This window comes from Limanda limanda, chromosome 13, assembly GCF_963576545.1.
Source record: "Limanda limanda chromosome 13, fLimLim1.1, whole genome shotgun sequence".
NCBI classification, from domain to species: domain Eukaryota; kingdom Metazoa; phylum Chordata; class Actinopteri; order Pleuronectiformes; family Pleuronectidae; genus Limanda; species Limanda limanda.
The window spans coordinates 22661542-22685863 of record NC_083648.1 but is presented as its reverse complement, the minus strand read 5'-3'; the positions used below and the strand labels follow the sequence as shown (position 1 = coordinate 22685863).

At 39.5% G+C, this 24322-nt stretch overlaps 1 protein-coding gene across 1 annotated transcript in view; it reads left to right on the top strand.

Annotated features, from left to right (window-relative positions):
- The window catches only part of astn1 (astrotactin 1), a 406706-nt gene that overhangs the window by 179222 nt on the left and 203162 nt on the right, over positions 1-24322 (top strand). Inside the window, exons 14-15 of the mRNA XM_061084738.1 lie at positions 9209-9375; positions 19194-19388. Coding sequence (XP_060940721.1) covers positions 9209-9375; positions 19194-19388 — 362 coding nt within the window. The remainder of the gene's footprint in view (positions 1-9208; positions 9376-19193; positions 19389-24322) is intronic.

The following is a 24322-nucleotide window of genomic DNA, read 5'->3' as shown; positions in this document are numbered from 1 at the left end:
GGGTCGATCGCACGACTGGACAAGAGGCAGTCACGTGGACGCTCCGGCGCACGTACCCACTTTTTTTTTTGCCGCCGCCGCCGCCGCCGCCGCCGCCACGCCCCCCGCCCTGGACGATGTTGCGGACGTCAACCGCGGCGGACTGCTCGTCACGCCGGGTTCAAAACGGACGCGGAAGCGCCGCCGAAGCGCGCCGCGCTAATCCCTAGAGCGCCTGCGCTTGGCTGTTCACAGCGGACGCTGAAGCGGCGCGCTAATAATATCACATACTTTTGCTGTTATCAGCCTGCTGTAAAAACGGCATTTAATCATTTTTTTCAAGCATATACTTACTTGTTGCTCCAACATTAACTGCAACACAGCCCAACATGTGTCTTCTTTGTCTCATATGTGCTGAGGATTATACAGCTCACTGTACTTCTCCACTTAAATTATTAATTTAATATCATCCATCTTCAAGAACTTGTCCGCTGTTTGCCATGTCGGGTGTGGAGGGTAAATTACGTATTCTCCACTCAAACCTATGTGGAGAATACGTAGCCCAGCCCCCCCCCCCCCCCTCTCTCTCTTTTTATCTATATGACTGCTTGTGTCTGGGCAGAGGGGGACATTTAATAATGTGATTGGTAAAATTGGTAAAATTAAATCTCCAGGACAACAGAAGGGGAATACACACTATGGGATGCATATTTAATCATTTATATCATATTAAATATAAAATATGTTATCAATGTCGTTTAAAGTCTTTTTTCAGTGTGTTTCCTGGCTCGAAAAAAAGAGGGGGTACGTGCGGGGGGGGGGGGGGTAGATCTTGTTGAGCTGGTCATTTCAAGAGTAGCTCACAAGCCTATAAAGTGTGGGCACCCCTGGTCTATGTCATCAACGTACAAATGTCCAACACTTCCTGAACCCATTTCAACGTAAAAGCAATCCAGAGTTTCATTTTCTGAACCATAAATTTGCTTTAAAAGAGCTTTGATTGTTATCAACAGAGAGACAATGCCATTTTCATTCCAGAGAGTCCTGGTATTTAGTTTAGTCCATAATCTGATGGACACGCTGCCAGTGTGAACAATAGACAACCGATACCCAACAATTTAGTTCCTTTCTAAAACAGGAGACTATGTCCAACACTGTGTACAAGTGATTGCGACAATTTGATGCCTTCAGAAACAGAAAGGCTGGAAGTGTGCAACTCCTCTCCCATTTGTATCATTCAGCATGAAGCTGGAAAAAAGAAAACCTGAAATCTGATCAGGGAAGCAGAAGGTGAAGACTCTGATCACTGGGTTTGTAACCTTTCCTCCATGTGGGATATTTCAGAACAGATATTAGATATTTTGCCTTTCGACGTGGGTTAACTTGAAGCATACTTAGGCCTTAGCAGCATGGTGCTGCTTCCCCCCGTTTTCTTCTGAGAATAAACAGTGATTATACCCACTGCCCAAAGATGTCCTTGTTAGATCACCATTAACAGTCACTTTAGGCATTTCAACAAATAAGCAATAGTGTCATTTCCATGGTTAGAACAGTCACCAACTGAAAGAAAAACAACAACATGAATCGTCAAAGCCTCGAAGGCACAGACATGGAAATATAATAAGGCACTATGGTACGTCGGAAACCCCCACAGCTACGTTTGATATGACCTTTTCCATACACACATATAATGCACAGCCAGAGATGACAAAACAAATTAATTGTACTTTTGCACATCCTGTAGAGCACCGTGCCTGTGTTTTCCTCAGATGTACAAAATACTTTGGAATATCTTTCTAAAATGATTGAGAATGCATACTTTTACATAACATTTACCATAACCTTCATCAAGAACCATCCAATCATTGAATTTCAATTCCTCCCACATGAGCCTTTAAAGTTAGTCTAAGTAATCGTGGATACAGGCCAGACTTATGATGCAACCAATACGTTCTATTAGCCCTTTCGACAAAGCTACGCCCACAAAACACACAGACACACTCTGCCTAACATCTGCTGGAAGCCTTTTCAGTAGGTCTCCACCTCAGCAAAATAAACCAGACCAGGTTTTTAAAACTGGTCAAATAACATGCAATAGCTTACAATGTAAGATGATGAATCTGAGAGCATAGAGCATAGAGAATATATTAATATGAAGACTAAATATAGATCCTTTGGAACTTTTAAGAACGATATGACCCTTTTAAGAATGATCAATTCTCTCCAATCCATTTATCACCTTGCTGTTCTCAAGTCCTCAATCACTGAACGTATCTATTGATCTACCTAACAGACAAATTTGAAAAGTGCAAAGCTGATCCAACTCCTCTTGCAGGGATTTGTTGTTGTTTGGCAGTGGCACAGCACTGATTCCTTTAAGCCTCAAAAGCACTGCAGGAATTTATCTCCATTAGAAACAGGATTAAAAGGCATGGTGGTTCAAGGGCTTCCCAGAGCAGACCGGGTACGGCTAGTTCCATTTACATGGCAACGCAAACCCACACTCTCACTCACTGTCTGCTTATTAAATGCTCTGAGATAGCTGGTGATTACTTTCTATTTTATCAGTGAAGGGACATTATAAAAGCCTGTGCTTCATTTGGAGATGGAATATGCCCTGTCGCAGGTATATAAAGGCCTAACAGGATCGATTCAGCTCCAGTTCTTTTCACTGTAGATTGTAAGGTTTAAATAGGACATACTGATATATAGAGTCATCCCTTTTTGTTAAAGCTTTGGTAACTGTATTTGCAATCTTATAAGGGATGTTGTATATGTGAAGCTGCTGAGCCGCTTTAACCCTTTACCCTTTAACTCTTACCTTTGGGTTTACCAGAACACTTGATTCTCCTTTGAAAGTGGCTCCTCTTTCACCATCTTACCTTCAAGAACTCTGTGTGTTGCCCTAAAGCTTTACAATATTTCTAACCTGCGATTTAGAGGCCGAAGGTCCACAGTTGAGCTCTATGGTGTTTCCTGCTGGGGTCATAGACCTTTGCACAGTTCTGCATTCAAACCTCTTCACATCATCCATTCAGAACTTTGCTCAATTACATTTTGACCTGCAGCAATAAAGAAGCCTGTCAGTTTTAAAAGAGGCTAATTTGAGGGTTAGGGTTAGATTCAAACGTTGGTGCTTCGTACTTTATGTAGCTTTGCTTACAGGATCCATAAGTCCGACCCCTCTCCCCACTGTATGAGTTTCATTTTAAGTTGATCATGTTTTTGAGCCCACAGAACTTTTTTGATAAAGTATGTAATGATGGTTGAATAATCATATTTTTCTTAACCTGCATGGATTAAATCACATTGAAGTCCATAGTAAGGTTTTCAACCTTTTCAAATCTGGCAATACACTGTTGGACACCAAATTCCACATGAGAGCTAATTATCTTTTGCTCAGAAATGTCATATGGGTTTCATATCAAATAAGTAATTGATGTATTATGTGAAATGTTGGCTGAATTTAAAAGTTCAGATTTTTCCCAACCCTGAATGGATTGAATCGAAGTGGTGACGTCCATAGCGACTTATCCAACCTTTTCAAATGTCGTAAAACGCTGTTAGACATCAAATTCCAAGTGAGAGCTAATTATCTTTTTCACTCTGAAATGTCACATGGGTCTCAAATCATTTTGAGAAGGGCCCTATGATATTAAATACCTGAATAAATACAAACATGTTACTCTTTTGTGAGAATAGGTAACTGATAATTTTACATTTTAGAGAGTATTTGTATTTGCTTTCTTCATGTAAGATTTATGTTGAGGACTGTTAATCAGGATTATTTTCTTATCATGCCACTCATGCTGACTCATTAAAGAATTGCACCTTTCTTGGCCACAGACTTCGAAAATAACAACAATGCTAAGTCAGATAAAATGTCAGAGGATCCAGGGACCGTTCACTTAGGGAGTGGTTTTCTACAGAGGATTATCGATTATTTACCCAGGATTATAGACCAGATTTGTTGGAATCTCAAGTGATAACAATCCACAGACAAACACTCTGGCAGGCACGTAATCTTAATGATTATTATCCTACGGACAGCTGGAAAATGGCTCAGAGTTATCACCATTCCAGTGTCGGAAGCCTATTATGGCAGTCAATAACCAGAGCTATCTGCGGTTGGCAAGCTACAGTGCAGCGACCCATCAATACCAATTCCTCTCAGCCTGCACCACATATCCACACATCCATTGATCGCGCTGAGTTGCTTTGATTTAAAAGACTCTGTGCCACAGATGTGTGAGGAGATTCAATGTTTCATGTGCTCTTTGCATTACAAGTAATAAATCATTTGTCACAATTGCCCCTCGCAGGTCGACAAAATCGATATCAGTTTACCAAGGTAGCAAGGCCAGGGACCTCTCATTCAACATGTGGCCCCATTCTGTGCAGCTACTACGACACATACTAGAACATACTATACATGACTGTTAAGGAGGTCTTTATGAGGTTGGCTTGATACACTGAAGCAGTTATACATTAGATCAATGATCCTCCAGTACTTATCCCATTATGTTTTAAAGAATTGTTTTAAGTGGCTTAGAAAATTGACAACAGTTTATTAATGGATGCAGCTAGTTATATAACAAATTAAATATGTTTGTAACATTTCTGGTAGGAGCGACAGGGGAGAGGAGAAATACAGTAGTGGGGCAGTTGTGGAATTTGCATGTTCTCCCCATGTTTGTGTTTGTCATCTTCTTACCACAGTCCAAAGTAGATAGTAGATAGGAATTAGTTAAATGGGACTCATTCACCAATATCTTCTGAAGAGTCTTGTAAAATTTGTAAAAACTGTAATAAAACAGTACATCAGATTCATGACACGTTCTTAAACTGCAATGTCAATGTCAATTTTATCTATATAGCACATTTAAAACCACTTGGTTGACCAAAGTCCCTCACAAAGTAAAGGGTACCACAATAACACAGCAACATACAATACAGCAAAATACCAATGATAAAAAAAAACTAATTAAATAAAATCTAGATGTCATGTAGTTAATTTGATACTTGTAGTCAGAGCATTTTGAACTCAAAAGTTGTTCACATCTTAGTTCTTACATTCATGAATGCAATGTCTTTGTAAGATGAAAGCAAGTGTCAGTTTTTCCTAATAAGCAAAGGGTAAACGCCCCGTCAATGCCCATATAAGGGCATGATACTGCAGTGTCGTGTGCATACAGAGAAATCACAGAAACTGAATTAAGCCAGGATTTATTGAAGGAAAATCTAAAGACGGCGCTGCACCGGACTCAAACCGTAATAGAAGTTGTCATACGTCGCAGTCAAACGTTCAGTGAAATCTGTATCGGGAGAAAGTCACATAATTGAAGGAAAATTAAGTTTGATCTCAGATTTGAAGTCATAATAAATATTTTCAAACACAGCAGAGAGGGAGAAGGAAAAAGAAAAGGAAGGTGCACAGAGTTACCTCAGCTGGAACATCACTGGAAACAGCACTGCAGGTGAACCCTAAGCTAAGCATCTGTGGTTGATGGGAGCCAGGTTCATACAAAATGTTTTGAATCATATTTGGTCATGCTCTGCTCGATGAGAGTGTGCACGCCGTGAGCAGTAGTGTGCATCGTGTGGTGCGGATGCATCTCCTGGGCCATCTCTCGTATCAGAGCAGAAATAAACTTGGTTTTCAGAATTAACAGGCTACACGTGAAAGACCCATCGTGGGCGTACCCAGCCCCAATGTCAGCTGGGATTGGTTCCCCCACCAGTGGTGATGATTAAACATGAGTATACTGTGATTCACATATGGTTATGATAGTTAAATATACAAACATGGACAACATCATAAACCAACTACAAAGGGCGTATTTTTTTACAACATTTCATACAATTAAATTCTATAAACCTCTATGAAATAAGAATCCTAACCTCCAACTCTGGAAAGTAGCAAATCAGAGTTTGTCACAATCAGGTTGACTGGAAACGGCCAAGACTCAACAATCAGTTTGAAGAGTTGTATTTTGTTTTCTCATTTCCTCAAACCCTGTATAAAGCCCAAACTAACAATCACCAAAAATAGCAGGCAGACACCTACCCTGTCTCCTTTCTTTTCCGTTTAAGCTTCAGTCGGTGAACCCCCGTCGCCGTCTCACCACTGGGTGTCCTCAGTGTGTCCCCACCTTTTCCTGTCACGTGATTCCCACAACTCCCTGCACACCTGCTCCCCATTTCCTCCTCTTGTATCCACACCTGCTCTCTTTCCCATCCAGCCAAATCATCTATGTTGCTTACTTACCATACCTGTCAAGCCGTTACTTCCCATTCCTGTAATTATCCTCCTCCCATCCATTTTATGAACTTATATTCTGCCCATGCCTGTCTTTACCTGACTCTGCTGCTTGGTTTTGTTGCTTTGGTATTGTTCACCGTCTCAAAAATGTAATTTGTTATCCTGCTAGTTAAAGTAGTTTAGTGACAAGGCATCTCGTACGCCTCCCTTTCTTCCTAAACTTTGCCATCAATGCACTGTAGAGCTTGAAACATTGAAAATATATAGTTGCTCCCCCCTCCCTTCTCATCCTCAATAAGTAAAGCTGAAAATATTCATAATGTAAAGGCCTCATTTTTCTCTCACGTTTTGATTGGCTGTTGTTCATATACCCTCTGAGACAAACAGTAGAAGCTCAGAGAAGTTTATTATACAGCGATTCAACTATGAACAATATACATGTGAGTCTGTGCGATTGTTAAAAAGGTTTGGGATAACTTCTTGTAATTATTTAAAAAGACAGTCGCTCCAAATTAATGTAAGAAATAAATATATATATATGTGTGTGGATTTCTGGTCACACCCACGAGAGCCTTTAATTTTCTGCATCATAGAATGGGTCTCATTATGTTATAGTGCATTCAGTGGGTGTCAAAATAATCAGAAATATGAGTTGCCGAAATTTGAAGTCGGTAAAGTTGTTTAAATATGGGTATATAAGGTGTATTAGGTAAAATTTTACACTTGGCTCAAATCGTAGCCTTTAATGTGAACAATCTGTATCTATCACAATCATATAACTAGACTGAACTTTTTAGCCAAAACAGACATTTTTATGATTTTTAGAGCTTTTTTTTAAAGCTGCCGCTGTAACTCTTCTATGTATAATGAGTTCAATAGAGCACGCTAAACCCTAATAGACAAAAAAATGCATTGAAATGTACATTGTACTTTCACACAAGGCATCAAGGAGACTGGAATCCATAACAAGCGCGAGACGTTTATTAGCCAAATGAGCCACTTGGACCTGCTGATGAGCAGAGTCGGACTAAATAATAAAAGTAGTTGCTGATGTGTCGGTGCTCAGAGACGAGCAACTGACTAGTCTCTGTTCTGAAGGTAGCAGCGCCTTGTTAAAATGCACTCCATCAAAGTTCCCTTTGAAGTAATGGCTGACAGAAAACATAATGTGAATTTGAGTTGACAGGTCCCGGGAGAAAAAAAAAAAAAATTTGGGAAATATTGAACACGGCTGTAGAAAGAGGGAGCCGAGTTGAAGTCAGGTCTCACACCTCTCTTTTACATTCACCGAGCATTATATGCATTTTAATTAAGTCAACAGCTCGATAAAAAAAATCTGGATTTATTTTATTTCATTAAATTCTGTGAAACCCATTGCTTGGCAAATTTCAAAACTAAAGGATTTCATTTCACTCTTCCAACATGCATCTAGTCCTCTCTGGATTGCCTGGGAATCTAAATGTTAAACCGCAGTATTGCCTCATCTCCCTCGGCAGGACAAGAATCCTTTAAAAAAAGGTGTCTGATGTTCTGCCATTTCATCACCGCTCCTGTCATTCTCTGCGCCAGAGTAAATAATCAAGTGGGCGTGCTTCGCGATAGCTCTTTAGCTTTGTAATATATACAAGAGGAAAGTTTAAAGCCCTCTCTGTGAAAACCAAGAACCGATTATGCAGTGAAGAATTGACATGCTGTGGCTGAATGTTGAGCAAGTCAACCAGAGGAAATGCACTTTTCTTCCATTGAGGCAAAGCAATACCACAATACTTGGACGAGTGATGCTAAACAGCCAGTTTGTATTCCAGTCTTTGTTTTCCTTCTCTGGCTCACGAGATGGGAATGTCAAAATCCACTTACAGTTGGCCCAACCCTTTCGTCCATACTGATTAACGTCAATAAATACTGTATGCATTGCCCTGACCCTTTTTCTAGTAACCTTTATGGTGCTCGGGCGTTGAATCTTATATCACATTATCTGGTTAGATATCTAAATAACTGTTGGACAAACTGAAATTTGTTCAAAATATTCATCCTGCTTCAGTTAATTTTGTTGATGCTCCAGATGGATTGTAATGGTGTGTTCACGGAAAAAATCTTCTCGCGTTACTTGCACGAGTTTCCTGTTCCGACTGACTTTGCAATGACTTTTTGTTTGTGATCTCATGGCATGGCAAGATTAGCTCCATCTTTTACCAGCTTGTTGACATTTATGGTTTTAAGTGAACAATGTCTAAGTTAGCTTTGCTTAATTACCATATGGCTTGACGGGCTGTTGAGCATATCCTTAAAGACAGTCTTGTTGTAAATGCTGCAGTTCATAAGAAGATATGCAGTGACGGTACATGACGCAACATGAGAGCTTTTCCCTGTGAGTTGCAAATGTGTCGAATGGCTGTTCCACAGGGAGAAGATGTGACCCGACCTTCACAACACAGATATATGTCATCTATACAATGATTCTTTTGATGTACTTTATTTTGATGTAGGCAGCTTGGATTTGATTTTAGAGGTGAAGTAGGAGATGGAATGGTCACAGTTCAGAACAGTATATCAATTAATCCTCGTGACATATGGATTCTTTATTAATCCACTATAGAACTTGTGTCTCCTCCAAATGTATTGAAGTGGTAGCAAATACCTGGCCTCTAATTTTCTAAATGTAAAGTGTTTCTAAGTGTTAAAAGCCTCCCGATGTTGACTCATGCTATTATTTAGGCAGATAATATGAGAAATGTGAACCGGCTTGTCTCGTGCAGCCTTTATACACTAAGCCTGTTACTTATACAAGCCACACTAATGGAAACCGAAATCTGGCAGTTAGCATCCTGTGGCACAGATGTTATCGGGTCTGTTTACCTGCCCCATCTGGAATTCGTGTTAATGTGGCAGCTCGAAGAAAGCATCCCTGAGTGAAGCAAAAAATCTGTTCTTACCAACATTAGTCATCTAAAAATGTTCTCTCCACAGTGCCCTCCGGGGTTGAGTCCTATGAAGGATGGGACCGGGTGCTACGACCACCACATCGGCATCGACTGCTCTGACGGTTTCAATGGCGGCTGCGAGCAGCTGTGTCTCCAGCAGCTGGCCCCTCTGGAGGATGACCCGACCCTTTACAACATCCAGATGTTCTGTGGGTAAGGAAGGACAGATTTGACATAATAATTCATAATTACACACATTACAGTGGTGTTGACCTGCTGTCAGTGACCAGAGTTTGATTTGATTTGGCTGTGATACAGGTTTACAATCGCCTAAACTGCCCGGACATGAGTTACCTCTTAGTGTCTGTGGCTGAGGTCATTTACTTAAACTGTGACCTCACCCATATCTTCTCTGTTAACAGTCAGTAGGACATGCTCAGCCTTTTATTATACATTGACACAGTGCATGGTTTGATGGACTTGCAGTTGGATATTGCAGTCAGTTATGTGCAAGATACTTGTTTTAGAACATTGCATCATAAATGTCTTTGCGTAACTCGCTCGCCTCCATCTTTTAATACATAATGAACCATATACTGTAAGTACTGCAGGAATAACTGTATTGCCTATAGTTTGTGGTTGTTAGGTATTTTAAGGTTTACCTTATCTAATTGTCACATTGTCCATTTTCAGTGACTTTTCATAGAAACTTTTATTTATTCTAAATTCAGATGATCAAGTCTGGAATTTATAATGTATTTTTACATTGTTGAACAGCTTTAAGCCATAGGGCTTTAAATGGTGCTTTCTGCCGTTATGTGAAATAATCTGAAAGACCTCACCATTGATTTCATGAGTTGAATTACATACAGGCTGTTGTAACTGCTCATAGACTGAGATCTACAAAAAAAACAATTATTCAGCACAGTAATAGCTCATTACAGTCGCTCGCATATCGAAATTGCAACGGACCGTTCAACTGCTTGGTGGTTGAGTGAGGATGAATTGATTTGGTCTCCAGTGTTTATGTATAATGTTTTTAAAGTGAAACTGAAGATGTTTAAAAAGTCCATCACGTTTTAAATGCTTAATTTTTTCCATAGGAGTGCACATTTGTGAGAACGTCGGCCTCCTCGGTTTGAAATGAGTTGAGAATTACCTATTTGCTTCTTTAATGCAGCAGGATGGAGACAGTTGAGTTAACTATGTTGTGCTCCTTCAGCATTCCTAACTTCTCTTTGTATCACTAATTGGGATTTTCTTTACCAGTCTGCCACATAGTGTGTTTATATCATCTGATGTTTGCTGTGGATGGCTTTGTCTCTCGCATCACACTAACTCTTCATCTGCAGACGTCCTGTCATGTTCATTTTCAGAGAAAATGTTGCCCTGCGCTAAACCTGTCAACTCTCAAACGAGCAAGTTTGACCAGGAAACTAATTATCAGTCAGAGAGCATACACTGTCACTCATTACCCACTGATCTGAAGAGCTTTTTAGAAGTTTGAATGATTTTACACTCGTCCGTCTTTCATTAACATACTTTCGATTTATTGGCTGTACTAATGATATGTAACACGAATATGCAAGTCATTAGCCATACAAATATTTTTTGTTCGAATACGGCATTTAACTTCTGGAAAAATATTCTCAACTCATTAAATCTAATAATATGTGATGATTCCACTTGGCCTTCTCTTCACTTTAAGAAGTGTGTAAACACCCTGCATTTGTGGTATCCAGCAGGAAATCTGGCCACATGGATATTGTCACAAATCCACCTCTATTCGTGAAAGATCCTCTTCAGGGTTTATGGTAACTGTCATCCTGGGATGTGCAGCAAACCAGAGTGTTAAACTCTCTTGCCCATCGACTTCTCTCCTCTGCTGACACAAGTCAACTTAGCAGGTCGTCCAGAAAAGAAACAACCCTCTAAGTTATTTTAGGTGACTATGATTTGTTTGTGTATAATAAATCATCATTTGGCAGTTCTGCACACATTGTGATGGCAGCTCCGCTTGGCCCTTAGACAACTGGTGACATATGGCAAGCAGTTCAATTCAGATGAATCCACAAAGATGCATGTATGTGCAGTGGTGTATAAATTACTTGAAAGCCATACTTAAAAGTAAAAGTACAGATATCTTACCTGAAAGTGACTCCAGTTGAAGTCACCCGTAAGAAAATGACTTGAGTCAAAGTTTTAAAATAGCTCGTATTAAATGTACTTCAGTATCAAAAGTATCTGGTGTTGAAATGTATTTAAATATCAAAAGTAAAATTACAAATACCAACATTTTGTTCTTTTTATAGCACGCCTACACACAATGAAATCCAAGATGCTGAGGTTAAAATAGTATTGGACTTATATTCAGAATTTTAATTTGTAACGAGTAACAAGGTGTCCAATGTCGATGTAACAGAGTAAAAGTATTGATTTTTCTTTGAAATGTAGTCGAGTAAAAGTGGAAGTCCTGATGAATATAAATACTCAAGGAAAGTATAGATCCTCCCAAAAACTACCTAAGTACTGCAATGGAGTATTTATACTCAGTTACTTTACACCACTGTGTATGTGTAGTTTGACAGGCTTCTATCTCCATAACTCTCTAAAATACAGTACATCCACACAGTTTGACAGTACTTTACATCCTGCCTTCTGTCACCCGCTCACAGTCTCTCTTAAAGGGAACAGTGCATAACTGCATCTTCCTCATTTTGGTTTCTCCAGGACTCTGGTAAATGTCATTGTGCTGACTGTATTCACATTCCCAAAAGTGATTGTGGTCTGCCAGCACTCTGCCCCAAATTCCCCATAGTTGTATTGTCAATTACCAACAATAACATTTTGTTGCACAGTTGAAAAAATCTTCTGCCCCCGCATCCTTAGATCACACTGTAAAACACAAAGCAAAATACTTCAAAAAGTACAAATCTAAATACACTGATTAATAGAGTAATATGTTCACGATAATTGAACATGTGCACCTCTCGCATGTTGTGAAGCTCATCAGAGACCTCGAGCCTTGGTCTTCCTCTCCTTTGTCCTCCATGCCACTTTGACTCACCTTTCCAAATAAAACCATTCTGAAGCTTGTGTTTCTTTGGTAAACACATAGTAACTTAAAAACTTAAAATAGAGCTTCAGCTGAAATTGCAATTAACTCTATTTGGGATATATTATTGCAGCTATTCTGCAGGGAATTTCTGCACATGTTTCAAAATGGTTACTTCAGAAATGCACCGAATCAATTCCTTCTCTTGTCCTCCATGGCTTAATATAGATGTCCGTACAATGTGGAAATAGAGTTTGTTTTTTATATACTAAAGTCTTTACAAATGATTGCGGTTGATTTGTTTGTTTGGGGCAAAGTCCAGCCAAAAATGTCCAATTTAAAACCAGATAAACAGTGAGTTTCTCAGTGATTAGGGTAAAGCAAACACACTATTAGTGAGACATCGCTATTGGGAGAGTTGGAGTTGGGTGGGTTCAGCAGTGGTCGGGGTTCTTGGCTGTAACTGACACGTCTGATATCTTTTAGAGGAAGGTTTTTTTGGAGGAAGTGAGCGTTTGTGGGCGACTCGCTGTATTTCTTTACATGTGGTGTCTCCTTCGTGGAGGATAATTGACAGTGAGTCACTCCCGATCAGCAGCGTGGGCAACAAACCTAAAGATGTCCCTCGACTGAGGAGAATGAGATCATGGCGGTTGTTTTTAATGCAATGACCATTTAGGACTATGTCTGATTGTTTGGATCAGTTCGTTCATGCACAGAAGCAGCTTCTGACTATCTGAGAACTATTTCCAAATTAAAGTCATCAATGTAATAAAATGAACTTTTCACCATGAGGACAGATGAATGAAAGAGTCTGTAAAACTTGAATTTTAACTTTTTATATATTTTTACCTGCATACCTGAATAGTTCTCTCCAGTCTTTGTACAGTAGGCCTTGACAAGTTTGAAATCCGGAGGGCAGCGCTGAATACTTGTAATGTTTTGGACAAAAGTTAGAATGCAGAGAACGCTTTTAACTGCCTGGGAAAAGATATCGGTAAAAGCTTTGTTTGCCCCCTGCACAATTGAAGGTTATCTTTCACTTTTAGTTTTGGCTAAGTGCAGGGCTGCTCAAAGGAATTCACACTGTTGCTGTGTGCAAATATTTGTTTTTATATTTTTTTTATTTTCTACTACAGGTCTCGGCATTCCGAAGACAATATGAAATCTCACACTCTGAAAGCTAGTAATGCTCTTCAGGCCGACATTGGACGCATGAACCAAGTTTTCCTGCCCTCAAAAGGCTGCATGTGAAATGATTGTGTATTATGTTGGCCCTGGCTACACTTATTTTCCAAGAAAAATCATTTTATAAACCAACGCTGTATTTTTCATTACAAGCAAAGCAGATGAAATTAACCAAGGGAGGCTTATGAAAGTTATTCCATGTGGGATAAATTAAAATGTATTTTATCCTTATTTCATGTGAATGAGAAAATCTATTTATGCAGGTGGAATGAATGTAGAAGTGTCTGCGAACGAGGCTAGATTTTTCCTGCTTACAAATGGCTGCTTACATTTTGATGATTATATACAAATAACATCCAGATCTCTTCCGTACATATTTTTAGATAAACAATATTTAAAAAGAGCTCACTAGAATTACTGCAGCATTAATGGTTTGTTTACTTCTACCTACATTTCTGGATTAGGCTATATAAATCTATAATCTTGGACGCATCCAGAAATCCTGAGAACATATCGTGAACACTAATACTGTTCATTCACGATTTTCTAACATACTTTTTTTTATGGGTTACAATAAATTCTGTTGATTTCTAATCCCTTTACATATCAGTTATTGAACATATGATAATCGCATGTTTTGCATGTAAATCTGTAGAACCTGGAACCGAGGCAACGGATTTTATGGTTCAAAGCTTCCTGGTTTCTGTTTTTAGTCTGACCAATCAGGATTGAGCAGGCTTTGGTTGCCTACAGGTGAACAAAGGTACAAAGACTATAGCACATAATGTATCTGTATTCATATACAGATATTGTACAAGGTATCTTTGCTTGTTTTACTTGGAGGGAGTCCAGGAACAGTTGTGTAACCATCATGGTTCAGCTCTCTGACTGGTTGATTTGGGATTAATAAGACTGATAATTAAAGATGCAAAGATGTTAATAATGTTAGCAGCACCCTTTAATATAATAATAACAATAATAATGATGCATAATTATGATATGCCTTATATTTATAATAATAATAATATTTATAATAATTGTTGGAGTCAGAGAGTCATACAGTGCAACTATGTGCAGCACTCTCTCTCTTACACATCAGAGCTGTGAGAGGTAATTTTGTGAGACAGAGATCAAACCGCCAACCTTATGGCTCTTCATCCTGAGCCACAGCCACTTTCATAAAATACACTTATCATAGATGGGAGTAACTTACCATTCTTCTCAGACCAGTTAGGCCAGTATAGGCCTCCGTAGATTGATGTAGACTGATTGACATTGGTGGTGTTTCACCTGTTACCGCAGGAATCTGAGACACATACTGTAATACTACTGGGTGTAAATACTGTATAATCAGGGTATAACCATATTAGGATGCATGGTGTAAATGGAGTCAATGTGTCACCCACAGTCAATCACAGCAGAGGTTCTTAATCAGCTTGAATAAAAGAAAATACCTGATGAGCATTTTCTTCTGTGAAAACTGCAGAAAATTACGAGAACATATATGCAACCTTTTCATTTTCACCCACATTGAAATCCACCAAAAGTACCCCACACTGTTTTCTTATGCAACAAACCATTGTTTTTCTCCCGTGCCCTTTCCATTGAACATCATGTCGTGGACACTATATATTACGTCAAATGTGCATAAACGGGTAATACAAACTGCTTTTGAATCTAATTCTCGACAGCAGCGTTTTGTTGTCACTTTCCATTGTGCAGATGTGGCTCATCCTCCTCTCTCCCCACTGGAGACTCACATTAGCTCTGCGACATTTGGCATCCAGGAGATAGCTTCTACGCGTGTAAATCCCTGACAGATTAGCTTTCGCTCTTTAACCCCCCCGTCTCCCATTTTACCCTCTCTTGCTTTATCTGCCTTTGATTCATTCCAGTGACTACATTATACAGCAAGATGTCAAAACATCATCAATATGAAAGAATCTTGAGAGAACTCTGTGTTTAGATTCTAGCCCCTTTTTTCTCAGATGGGGGATTTTGTGCCACTTGAGCTGAATAAAATTTAGCTGATTCTTCAGTACTGAGCTGTGATGGCTGAGCTGTGCATATTTTGGATCCAGCAAAAATGTTGTCCACAATGTCTTAAAATAACTAACTCTCATGGCTAAATCAATATTTCCACCAGTTTGCTCGCAAACACATTTTATATTGCCCTTGTGTATCACAAAGGAAGGGTAGTTAAAGCAACATAAAACTAGATGTAGATGTTTAAAATGAATCTTATGAAAAGTTAATCATGATGAAGGTGTAAATAATCAAGTACAAATGGGATATCGAAAGGGGAACACGGCCGGTGAATGTTGTTGAAAACAAATTAATAGATAGAACAAAAAGAGGACTATAAAATCAGAGTTACAAGTCTACCCTCTTCTAAAACAAAGCGTTACTGAAAACAAAACATTACTATTCCATCAATGGAACAGAAACGCATCCAAAACGGTACACCTGTTACTCGACTGTCTATACAGTATCAGTGTGGAATTGGCTGCTAAAAAACTAAACCTGCCCCAGTTCCCACGTAGATTCTCCAAGTGACTTTTTACAATTTCAAAGTCCACTCAACCGAGTTATGGCAGTGTGATTGACACAAGAAGGATGCCAGCGAGTTGCCCTGAGTGCTGATCCACTCTTAACCGGTTGCCGTGTTGATCGATGATCCTGATTGGAAAGCTGAACTGGGTGCGACTCCAAACAGGTCCCACAGGCAATGGAAGAATGGGAACAACACCTCCAGTCTGTGTCCAATCAGACATTGGGTTCCACACATCCCGCTTTAACATAACAATTACCAGCATACATGATGGACAAGAGGTGGCGCCTACAGTTGTAACACCTACTTAGCTACATCCATGTTATTATGTTTTTCATTTAAAAGCGTTCGTACAAAAAGGATCTCTGTCCACACAAGTGTTTTGGCTACGTATCAGTTTTAATCAAAGTCCGTACTCACACTTTTGAGAATATGAATGACATGCATGTGATTTCATGGAGGGTGTCATGTGATAGGAGCTTGAGGAAACAGCGAAGGCTACGCTGTGACCAAAAAGACACAATCAGCAAACAGCTGTGAGGGTTTACATCCGGACCAAAACACACCTGGAGATTTCAAACTTAAAAGGAACCAACGGCGTTTCCATACTTCTATGCTTTAGCTCCCGAGTGGTGAGGGTGCCAGGCCTATCTGTAGCAGAATGAATGTGTTTTCAATTGATATCTCTATAAATAGAATCAAATGGAATAATGCAGCTATATGTATTGTGGCGAGCGTGTTTGAGAATAACGAGGCTTGCACAGAGTACTTACTTTCAACACATGCACCACACGACAGCAAGCTGGCTTATTTATTTAACACAAGTGAACTTAAATAATCACAACATTACCACCCAACGAACACAAATACACAAAACGCACATGACCAAATTCTAAAATAAATAAAAAGTGGTTTCGGCTCATTTAACAATGTTTTATATCAAACTGACGACATCTAACAACGCTGCTGAAGGCTCTGCACTGTCTGAGCCAACCACCCTCTTAGTTTTACAGACTGCTTCATAGACGAGCTGCTTCACAGCATTCTGTCTCTTACCACCTTCCTCAGGACTTTGAGTGTGGCGAGCATTAAACTTTATGACGTGATTAAAAGTTTCACAGATTCAGGAAACTCAGTTGTCTGTTATTTACCTTAAACAACTGCCGAGCTATCAAACAAATGAAGGAAACTGATGAGAATTACCGCCTACATTATTTCCCACAAATATCATTCCTGTCAATTTATAATGGTTTTTATATTTCAGAATTATAATTGAAAAGAGCAGTGTTTCTGTTTTGATGTAACTTTAGTACAGGGAGAGATCAGAGTGAGGTTTCTTTATTTATCTCGATATCTCACTGATGTTGATGAAACGTAATAAACTACAATTGAGTTAGTTTGTTGGAGCTGATGAAATCCTCGCTTGTCGCTTTGAATTATCACTTGTCACAGCTTGTTAAGACACAGTTGTAATTTGCACTTAAAATTGCAGCACTTACCATTTGAATATTGCACTTTTTTGGGTGTTTAATTTGGCTTAATAAAGACAATTAAAATAGACTTAATATGCTCATTTCCAGCAGAGCCAAAATAAAAATCCTTGTTTTACTCAAACTGTCTTTAAAGCAGAGCCTCAGACAGAAAACAGGCAAAAAGTGAGCTCCATGAAAGCTCACTATTCTGATTGGTGAAGATCCAGAAGCCTGTCAAGAGGCAGCACATTTTGTGAGCACTGCCTCATTAATTAGTTCAGTTCTTTTTGAATATTTTGTATATTATAATAATCTGTAATATCAGTAGAAGAATATATTAACGTTTCATTTTCAGTCTGAAAATGAAGAAGCAACGTGCCTCTTGACTTTTTTTATTCTACACAAAATCAAACCAAGTCTAGTGTCCATCAGTCCACTTCATCGCTGTCTTGAGATTTTTGCTTTGTTTAATTTCTTATGTCAGTGTATGCCCCAAGTCACCCCACAGATTCAATTTGACATTGTATCCTTACCGCCTTTTTTTGGAAGATGAAATTCTTTGTACGGTGGCTTTATAGGTTTCGTCTTACTTGTGTGATAGTTTGGAAATCAAACTAATTAAGACTAATTAGTAGCTACAACTAGAGAGCAGAACGTGGACTTGAAAAACAAGTCTGACTGATCCGGAATATAAAAGTGGACAGTAAATCATTTAATGCCCGACTTTTAGGAGCAGTGTCAGCTTTTATCTCACAGGGATTCCACATATAGTTACCTCATTATTTGAAACTTTGACCACATTTAATATGGACATCCAACATCCTTATAACGAGGAAGAACATATAGGCTCCCTTCTATTATTCAGGCCTACTCTGTGTTAACATCTCTGCAAAGGCATTCTCTCAGCACACGGACATACTGTTGGTGATGCAATGCACAGCTCAGCCAGTTGTTTCACACTGTTCCACTGATCGATCGACCGCGGTAACATACCAAGATATGATGCAATAAACCATCAATGGCAGGGAAAAGGCTGTAAACATGCAAACAATTCAGGGTTTGCAAATGTTTTATGATAAACATAAAAATGGATTCAACATTTTTTGTTACAGCTTAAAATTGTAAATGGAAACGGGGCACCCTTTTAAAAATGAGAATTTGAAGAAAATAGATCACCAGATATTCTAAATGGGTTTTACTTTGAAATAACTATTCATCAGAAATCATCATGAAGAATAACAACAAATGAATATGCTTAACCCGCGATTTCTATAACTAATTTTAATTACTCACTAACCCTATCATGCAGTACCCAAATATATGCATTGCAGTTTGTGAAAAAAGGAGTGTACAGATCGGGGAAAGCGTCCTATTGTTCATTTAATCTGCTATGTATTCCTCCATAATCATTTTATACTTGCCAAGAGAGAACAGCTCCCTGTCATACAGTTGATTATTTAAAGTACAGCATGACAATTTTTTCTCTTAGTTTGAAAATTCCATTGTCATAAAACAAAACTTGGTAAACACTCAACTTTAAGTTGAACATGCTCGGCTGTGCTTTCTGTATTCCAACGATTTTCATTTTCATACTTCACTAAAAAAAGTATGAAAATGAAAGAGCAAATATTCAACAACAAGCAAATCAACACTTAAGGAGCATTGGGTAAACCTACTGTATATCACAATTGTCAGGAAGAAAGGTTGGAAGTGAGGAAATACTGTATATGAATCCTTTAGGTGACTGAGACTTGTGTCACTCCAGGTGCATCGAGGACTACAAGCGTGGTCCAGATGGAAGGTCGTGCCTGCCGCTGTCTGAGGCCTGCACTGAGGGAATCGACTGTGGGGAAGCGCTGGACATTCCTGCTAACCAGACGGTGTTCGGAGACCTTTTCTATGGATACAACAACCACACCAAGGAGAGCACATCCGGACAGATCCTCAAGGCCACGTTCAGGTGAGCACAAGCTGTTTGTGAAGTGGAGCATGTGGAACATGTTTGTGCCATTTGTATCTCAGCAGGAAAAGCTTTTGGCAGCGTTTGGGGCTTTGGCATGGAAAGTGTTTACATCTAAAATAATAAATAACAATCTATATCGGAATTTCTGACCTGCATTATGAAAAACATGTACATTTGATACATACAGAACATGTCAAAATCAAATTGTTAATAATTCGATGTATAGTACTTTTAAGATTTATAATCAGCCAAGTGTGGCTACATTATGGGAAGTTTTTGCCCCGTTTGTTCGAGGAAAGGCCACCAATATTGAAATGTCAGCTTAGCTTCTAAGCATCTCAGTAAAGCTACATTTTTACCCTGACATGACACAGAGAGCAAGAGCTGTGATTGGTCCACTCGGTAGCCTTGCACTTCCAGCAGACTCAACGCCGTTTTAAAGTTAGCTTGAAGGAACGAACAAAGACAACATCTTTGTTTTCTTTATTATTTTTATTTAAGCAAAGTAATTGCTCTTCCACATCTATCAGCTCCGACTCTAACGTGATCCGCTTCGTAACACTCGCCATTGTTCTGAAGTAACCAGAGCGGCCAGAGAACTTGTATACAAGCGGACGAGACCTCGGAAATAAAGGTATAGAAACTCTACAGCCACTAGCGTTTCGGCGATGTCATTGCAGCGCGACTCACTCACTTGGACCGATGCGTAGGCTACGTGCGTACCTACGTCATAGCTTAGACGCAGAAGCATGAATTGGACTTAAAGGTCAGTGAGCAGATCCTATATAACACCACTGCTTTCTTCAACTAAGATGTCTGAAAATTCTCAGTCAACCAGGCCATGGTTATTACAAGAACTATTTCAAACAAGGTCCCCTGGACTTTGATATAGACATTTGTAATTGGTTCACCTCTGACGGACCCTCGTATGTAATTTCTGTGGGGTTCTTATCAAGGCTGTTGATGAGACTAAGTTCATTAGTGCTCCCAGCTGTTGTAGTGATAGCCAATGGAGTCATTGGAGTCACATGAGCTGGGAATGGTTGCTATATCTCCAGGGAAGGGAGGAATTGACTGAAAGCGCCATAGGTGGAGGATAAATTGAGTGATGGTTTCTTTTCTTTGACGTAGATGACCTCCTTCACTCCTTTCAAACCACTTTTCCTCTATCCATCCGTCCTTTGTCTATACCACTAATCCTTTGGAGGCTCGCCGGGGGAGCTGAAGCCAATACCAATTTTCCTTCTCCTTTAAAATATTTACATTGTTGTTGAGAGAATGTCACTTAACCTTCAGCTATAGGTAAACTGCTGAGTCATGACCTGAGGAGTTGACCCTCCTGAGTAGACCCATGCATTATTTTTTAATGGCAGTGCAATCGCAGTTATATTTAGGTCTGTGCTTAAACTGAACTCTATTTTAACGGCATACGCTATATTGCTTTACTGGGTGTGCAGTGTTTTGGTTGTACACAGGTTCGTCTTAGTTTGTTTCTGCTTTTGAAAAACACTGTTATGTAATGCTTGTTGAAGATTATCTTATTATATATGTAATGGTAATTATCTTGCATTTATTCTTCATTTCTCCACAACTCAGAGTGGCGGTTTTCACAAGGGTTTAGTTTTGATTTTGTGCTCCTTGTCTGGGATCTGGGCTCTTTTTAGACACTTTCTCAGCACTACGGTTTTGCTGACTCTTAACTTGTGTTCCAGTTGAGTGGGTGTGAGTCAATGAGCATGTTCTTGTCCGTGTGTGGGTTTCCTGCATCATCCAATGCAGACCTATCCTATCCTCCTCAGTGTGTATATGTCAGTTTGTGTATGTCACAGACCAAAACAGTATTTTCTCTGACATCCTCTCGTGTGAACATGCTGTTTCTGTTATGTTGGGTTTACATTTTGACCCATGTGTCATCCACATATTCCACTTTTATATTCGGTTTCTCAAAAGGAATTCAGTATCCTGATTTCTTCTTCTATTTCAAGATTGTCCACCATTGGAGATTGTGGTGAGCCCAGGATACAGCAATGCTTAAATTCTCACTGTACTTGGTTTTATTTGAAACTCATCCCTGTTTTCACAGCATTGTGGTCTATCTCTCCTGCTGCTGAAAAGATTGTATTAATCCTGGAGGCCCATTGTTGTTGCACTTTTTGCCCCATTTGAATGGGAGACTACAGCCATAATTTGGAGGATACAAAGAACTGCTCCCTTTAGTTGGTCATACTGAATTAATTGTGTGAATGAGAATTATCAGAGGAGTGAACTGTATGGGGGATGAATAATTTATCCAGGACTAATTATATTCATAATTTAGAGCGCTATCCAACATCGAATCTTTTCATTTTCATGGACAGCGGAAGTGAGGTTTAGCCTACTTCATGGCGTCGGGCTGGAGCTGGCCTCTTTTTAGTTGTATCCAAAGTGGTTCGATGCTGAGTCCACTCACAGCTCCCCAGTGATCTGGCACTCCTTGGGAGGCAGCGGTTGTCAAGCAACAAGTCTCTGAAAGCAAGGCAGCTGGATGACAACCTCGTTCCAGCTGATGGAACAGATGTTTAGGCTAACGAGGGCTGTGCACGCAGGCAGACTTTCTGAGATGCAGCTTCTCTCTGCAGGGCTCTGGGTCTGTCGGTGTTGGACGAGCTCTGAACGAGACTTGTTAAATAGTCTGGAGAGTATTTGAACCGGCTGGGCAGCAAAACCAAAGTACTAAAGTATAAAAGGTTATAAAGTTAGATGTAAATTTAGTTGAGTGAGAAAGATGAAACTTTGTTTTTTATTAAGTGATAAGTTTCATTTGCAAAATATATTCCCTTTGAAAAGTCTTTCTCCAGTTTGATGAATTAAGAGTTGGTCTCTGTTTAACGGTTGATTCTTGTACAGACAGCAGAATAACAACAAGGATGTTTGAAAATCCAATTGAAGTTTTATCTATATTATTAAATTAAGATATTACCCTCTCCGGGTTGAAAAAGATAGTGCCAAGACTTGCGTTAGTTACTTTTGACACCTTTTATTATAGGTTGAGAAGTTCATATGGAAACGCCCGAGCATGTCTGAAAACTTTATTGTAGAAAGGTGATAATGTCACTTTATGGACCCAGAGAGTCTGCAGAACTTTAATCAAAACCCACCGTTTGTCACCCAGTGCTGTTCACGATGAAAATGAGGGGTGTCCTCACTTCATGACTGAAGTCACACAGTGGAAACAGTTGGAGAGCAAACCTAATCAGGAGGTAGATGGGTTCTCACAGGTTGTAAAAGCATATCGGATTGAATCAATATATTTAAAGGTTATTTCATGATGGGGCAGGATTTTATGGTACATTTTTTATGTCAATTCCCTCCCAATAAAAAATGATGGTGATAGTAAAGCGTGGCACTGTCAGGAATTGTCCCCAATAAAACTCAAGACATTTCTCCTAATCTCAGGCAAATACCCCGAGGAGAAGAAATACTACAAAGCACCCAATGTCTATGTAGAGAGAGAAACTGATATTAAGTCACACAGAATCAAATATGGGCTGTGTCCCCTTGTAATTTGTACAGGGTTTGATGTGGACAGTAGAGCACTTTGAATTTGGGTTAATTATCACTGTCCACATGCTGCAATCATTTCCATTGAACTCAGGAAGCCGGAGGGTCAGCGAAGTCATCCCCGGCCCAGGAATTTAATTTGGGCCGTGCATCTATTCTGCTGCCCGGAGGCAACTCAGCCATTTGGGGTTTCCCCAGTGGAGTTGCAGAACGGGAGGAACGGGTGAAGCAGGGAAGTTAACATCATCAAGAATACAAATCTCAAATGCTCTGATCTCATTTAAAAGTTCTTGTGAAAAGAGAGCGCTGTTCTCAGGCAGACCAAACGCTTCCTGCACAGATGGGGAAGTGAAAGAGGAAGGCAGACTCTTTTGGGAGGCGCATTTATTGCAAGGCCTTATTAAAAGGGATGGCAGCAAATTATTTAGAACTGACCACAAGCCCATGTGCTGAAATTAACCCTATTTGGAATGAGTTGAACATTTAAATGTTAAATGAACAAAAGTTACTGGGAGCGAGCTTTGCATCTGAACACTGAAGATCAATTGGGGGTTTGAAGTCACTGGAGCAGTCAGCATAGATGGCGGAAGTTACAGCTTGTTACGTCCATTTTGAAAGCTGGCCTCTGGCAATACATGTCACACCTGAGGTGGTAAGAAAAAAAATGTTCATCCCCGATCCAGTTCTGCACCAAAATTGAATGGATTCTCCCTTGACCTATATTACATCTTTCAACCAATTTTGTAGTCATTTATTCAATAGGTTTTGTGTCATGTTGCTTCGTAACCAAATGACAGGGGTGAAAACATAACCTCCTCTGCGAAGGTAATAACCAAAGGTTAATCAACAGTTTAACAAAAGAACCCCTCTGTAATCACCTCTTAGAAATACAGGTTTAGTGTGAGCCAGAAATCACACCCTGAATCAAAAGAGTAAGATAAATTAAATAGTTCTGAGCCCTTTTCTACCAAAACACTATTGACTTTTACTTGATCTTTACACTTTTGACTTTTACTGTATTATCTTTCTCATTGTCAGAAGAACTAGATCTAAATTATAAACAGACAAGCTAGATCCATACAATTCCAACCATGAGATCTGATACGTGTAATTAAAAGATCAGCTCATAGATGGATTATGACACAATAGGCTCTTGGGCGCAGACATGTAAAAGGTCCCCACCCCCACAGTAAGAGGAGGAGCCACGGATCAGAGGACATGTCTCTTGATCATATTGTGTCTCTTTTTGGTCTTTTTTTGTCTCTTTATTTTTGATTTGACCTCCCAACAAGAAATACTAAGTCACTTCAAGCAGTGACTCTTACACATGGGCATCCAGAGGAGACGGGGGTTCAACTCTCATATTAAGATATCTGCCCATAAAATTGATG